The following is a 4,929-nucleotide window of genomic DNA, read 5'->3' on the forward strand; positions in this document are numbered from 1 at the left end:
GTTTGCATTTCCAAATATTTAATCTTTTTTAACGCAAAATAAATGTACAAGCAAAATTGTATTTCAATGTTACAATTATTCAATTTGCTGTGCAAGTTATTTTAGCATACCAGATATTTATTTTAATAAAAAGACTTTTTATTCACAACAGAAAAATAACAGCTTATTTGATCTTTTAGAAAGACTTATTATTATTTGGACATTACACATGTTTAAGCTGTGAGAAAAATGTCCCTTAACATTAAATTTGATGAGGCGAAATCCACTAAATCACACTTTATAATGCTTTCCAAAATACAAATACTAAGGAAAAAGCTTTGGGTTACATGCACTGAACGTACAAATACACACAGCGGAACTATTGATTCCAGGGGATAGTTATCGTATATCTAATCCCAGAATTTGCACAACATAATGAAACTACAATAATAAAATATAATTCAACTTTCTCCCCATTTTAATCTGATTCTCTTCATCAGCAACATTCCTCGCACAGGAAACAACAGCACAGAGCCGCAAGGCTGCAGATCCACATTCACAGAAATAAATAAATAACAGAAAACCCTAACATACAATCAATTACAAATATATTAATGAAATTTTGAATTTAACTCATACCATCCTTCAATGAATCCTTTCTCTTCTCTCTGTTGCGTTTTGACAGTGTGAGCTTCAGCATATTGAGGCCGAGGAGCTTGCGTAGGATACCCTGATAGCAGGAAAAGCATTTTAATGGAAATGAAAATCAATTGTGATTATCAGTCAACGAAACAATAAAGAGGAAAAGGGAGGATAGGAAGAGAAGTGAAGAAAATACGGAACCTGGAGGAGGATTTCCTTCCGTGAAGCTCACAGGTGGTGGTGGAGACCTTTTGTTGTCAGACATGGCGTGCTTTTTAAGAATCAACACCTTCAGACCTTCAACTCACAGCAAGAGTGATGATAATGAACTGATTGTGCAATGGATTTGTTTAGAATTAGTGTGATATATATACACAATGGTAAATCTAAAGCAGAGGAGGGAGCACAAAGTCTAAAGTGCACAGCTAATCAGATTATTCTTCACCGACATTTTCTTTTTTTTTTCGGTGAAAACCGGCATCCTAGGGTCTTCTAACAGATCTATATTCTCTAAATTTAAATGCAATAAGAGGCGAAAATTTATTTTCTTACAAGACATCTAAACGATGATAATTTACCATTTAAATTCTAATCCCTACAACTTTAATAGTGAACATTTCATTTCAATCACTTACATGAGTAATCTATGAATAGAGGAATACATGTACCAATCACCTGGTGGAGATGCCATTGAGTTGCTGCTCCTGTTGAAATGTTCCTCTTGACTACCGACTGGGTTTACCTCCCAGAAAACTAGGAAGTAATTCCTAGCCCAGGAAACCTCCACAAGTTCCCTAGCCCTCCGAGCCCAAGTCCAACCAGATGTAGTGTGTGTGTCCAAGACCAAGAAAAACAATACTCCCTCCCTCTCTCTCCAACAATTCCTCAAAATCATAGAAAACCCCAAAACCAAAAGCAAGACCCAACCTCCCTTTTCTCCTTTCCTCCTTCCCCTTTTATGCCCCTCCTCTCTTCTCCACCTCAACCACCTCTCATTAATGTCATAACTTCTCCCTCATCCTTACAGTTGACTTCTCTTCTCCCAAGTAAATCTGAGAGTACATTTGGGAATGTGATATGAATATAAAATTGAGTAATTAATTGGAGAGGACCATGTCTTCTCCCAAGTAAATGTGAGAGTACATTTTGGGGATGAGAGATGAATATATAAATTGGTAATTATTTGGAGAGGACCATGTCTTCTCCCAGGTAAATCTGAGAGTACATTTGGGAATGTGATATGAATATAAAATTGGGTAATTAATTGGAAGGGACCATGTCTTCTCCCAAGTAAATGTGAGATGACATTTGGGAATGTGACATGAATATTTAAATTGGAATAATGGAAGGAGTCCATATCCTATCCAAGATTAAATTTGAGAAGACAAGTTGAGAATTTGAATAATAGCAATAATAAATTTTATATTAGTAAATAGAATTTATAGTTTCCCAAATGAAGGTATTCACTAATATTTCTCAATATTTTCAGGTAATGTGAACATTAATAAAATTTGCATGATAAGATTAACTGGGGAATTACATGCCCATGACAAGCTCTCCATGCAACTAAGACCCTCCAGTCGCTCCCACAACAAGGATTCCATGTGATTGTGACCTTCTCCAGGTAATCCTTTGCTAGCGACCTCGAATTCTAAGCCACTTTTTCAGGTTAGAACTCAGGCCTTTTCCCAGAACTTCATGAAACTTCTAGAAATGATAAATAAGATCGAGACAAGGCTACTGATATAAAAAATTGAACAAGGACTTGACCTCAACCCTACCAACCATGACAAACATTCCATCAAACACATCATAAACGTGTAATTTATAGGTCATAACAATAGATCTGAACATATGGGTCTCATAATTATTTGAGATTTTGTAAGAAGTATTGATGCCCTCTCAAAATAGTTGCATTATCATCTATTAGGTCATACATTCATTTACTAATCAAAACATGATGAAAACTGTGACTAAGATTTGTCATAAAATCATGCTTATAACCAACATATAACTAGCAGAATAACAATGATAGGACACACGCTAAAATCATATATTAACAACTATATTTACACATAAAACACAAGAGGAAAGATCTCTTATTAACATATGAAAAATCCAACCAATCCAGGGACTTCCAGGTACCACCCGACCATAGATTGGGCTAAACCAAATATTTCTTTCATCCAATCACCCGTATGCCATATTCCAAACATGAATGTGGGACTTGCAACAAAATAACCAGGGCTTCCTCAGGTTTTATCACAATCCACCATGTTAGTCCTAGGCCTAATCCCTCATCTATGCAACCAAACTTTACCGCAATCCCACCAAGGGATTTTGTTAGAGCCTAGCTTTGCCTCAGGCTGAAAAGACAAAGTTCTAGGTCCACATCAAACCATGCTCAACCTTGTAGCTAGCCCTACGAGGACAGGAGAGGGCTCTCTCCAGGTCGATATCGGAAAAAGACAAGCGATGGGGCTCGAGATGACTGAAATCAAAGCTAATTTTAGGCTAGGTATGAAGTAAAAGGGTTTGATTTGAGTTTTTGGGGGTCTTGTGCTGGAAACAAGGAAAGAAAAATTGGGCTCGGGGATGAGGCATAGTTTCTGCAGAGTTTTGATTGGGGAAAGAAAGGCAATCGTTTTGATGCTTTAAAGTGAGTGAATGGATAGATCAGACTCGTGAGGAGCTAAGGAGAGCAAGAGAGTCTCAAGAATTATCCTTAAACAGATGAAAACATGGAAATTTAAACAAATTCAAAGGCAAAGCATAACAGTTAATGGATTCTACCTTAATCACTCATTTGTTCAAATTCAGAAGAAGAGACAGGAAAATGATTCACATAACACTAATGAACTTACAATTACTTAGAGAAGAACACCATCAAAACATAAAGCCACATGGATCCCAAATAGTGCTGCAAAATCCTGGTCTTTCCTTAGCCAAAAATGCAGAGATAGAATGTACAATGATATGCCAAAGCAATCCCTAGTGTCCAACCCTGAAAATGACTTAGGAATTACATAATATAGACAACCCAAACCTATTCCCTTGCCTCTAGGGGTCGAGCTCATCATTCTAGGAGCTATTTCAACCAATTCTAAACAAAGCACTAAAACCTAGGCAATCAAAACAACTTGCCTCTATAAGGTAGGGAACTGATTCATTCATTAAATTTTCACTTTTTAGTGAATGAATCCTCTAGAACAAGTAAATAAGTGCCAAAGTTACATCATGTTTATCCAATTACATCAAAATAGATCAAAAATTACATCAAAAAGAAAAACTAGTCAAACTGGCCGAATTTCTAAGCTGGAAGGTGAAAAATTAAGCAAAAATCCTCTATTCACCGTGCCAAATCCTCTATGCGTCACACCACTTTGAGGCTAAGTTTGAGGCACTTCCTGAAGTCCAAATTGAGCCCAAGTGTGCTTTTTGGAAATACCTGTCTGTCTGCTTTCTAACTCAAGTGGAATTTCAGAATTTGGTGCCCATTTTCCTCTCCAAAAATTCAATCTCCCAAGACTGCTTCCTGTGTGTCAAAATCGGGGCAGTAAGGTCATTTTTTGAGTGTTTTTGACCTCCTGAGGACTCAAAACTTGCCCTAATTTCTTGGCCATGCACAAAAAACCATGATTTTTCATGAAAAATCCATAAATATAAACTTTTTGCAATTTGGAGGTCTGTAGCAAAAGCGCGTGCCACGTGGCACAGCGCATAGGGAGGAAAACCCTGTGTTAAATATTTCTGTGCGTAGGGCCTTTTTTCAAACTAGCTTTGAGGGCCTTTCCGGTGTCAAAATTGGGTGTAGGGTAGCTCGTTGGAAAGGTATTTGAGTCTAATCTCTAAACCAACTAGAATTTTTTAATTTTGAGTTCATTTACTTTGTCAAAAGTCAAATATCCCACGACTGGTCAAAATGTACCAAATGAGGCTACCTAAAGGCAGAGCGTTGTTGAAGTATTGAAGGGCTTCCTCAACTCCAAATTGAGCTCATGATATCTCATTAGAAATATATTTGTGTCTAGTTATCATTTGACTCATCAAGAAAGTCATTTGGCCAACCAAGCTAGGAGAAAAGTTGATTTTCCCAAGGTCACTTTAGAGCTGCATCAATTCTCCTGAGGCAACGGTAGTTTTGACATTTCTCTAAAACCATGACACCTGTGTAAGACGTGAAGGAGGTTTTTCTTCCCTTGCCTATTTTGGATAACAACCTCTCTCAAATTTTCGAAATTCATCTTTTCTTTCTCAGAAACATCATTTGAGAAAAACCTACCCTGATGTGTGGAACAGGGGATTTGT

The 4,929-nt window shown here is 37.1% G+C and overlaps 1 protein-coding gene across 1 annotated transcript; it reads right to left on the reverse strand.

Moving 5' to 3' along the window:
• Positions 1–261: 261 nt before the first annotated feature.
• Positions 262–956, reverse strand: LOC149167331 (protein CYSTEINE-RICH TRANSMEMBRANE MODULE 12-like). The gene is made up of 3 exons (XM_089431509.1): positions 823–956; positions 619–709; positions 262–521 (listed from the first exon to the last, which is right to left on the reverse strand). The coding sequence occupies exons 1-3, from the start codon at positions 884–886 to the stop codon at positions 476–478; spliced, it is 201 nt and encodes a 66-aa protein (XP_089287635.1). The 5' UTR covers positions 887–956; the 3' UTR covers positions 262–475.
• Between the last annotated feature and the right edge of the window lie 3,973 nt (positions 957–4,929).

Source organism: Pinus tabuliformis, chromosome 5_1 (genome assembly GCF_031772625.1).
Source record: "Pinus tabuliformis cultivar Carrire ecotype Pingquan chromosome 5_1, CPIR1, whole genome shotgun sequence".
NCBI classification, from domain to species: domain Eukaryota; kingdom Viridiplantae; phylum Streptophyta; class Pinopsida; order Pinales; family Pinaceae; genus Pinus; species Pinus tabuliformis.

What these genes read in the sequence shown, in the direction of transcription:
- LOC149167331 (XM_089431509.1), bottom strand. Translation starts at nt 886, where the DNA reads ATGTCTGACAACAAAAGGTCTCCACCACCACCTGTGAGCTTCACGGAA. An exon ending in GGAAGGAAATCCTCCTCCAG is followed by an intron (nt 710 to 822) that starts GTTCCGTATTTT and finishes TCCTGCTATCAG; the next exon opens with GGTATCCTACGCAAGCTCCT. An exon ending in AAAGGATTCATTGAAGGATG is followed by an intron (nt 522 to 618) that starts GTATGAGTTAAA and finishes GTGGATCTGCAG; the next exon opens with CCTTGCGGCTCTGTGCTGTT.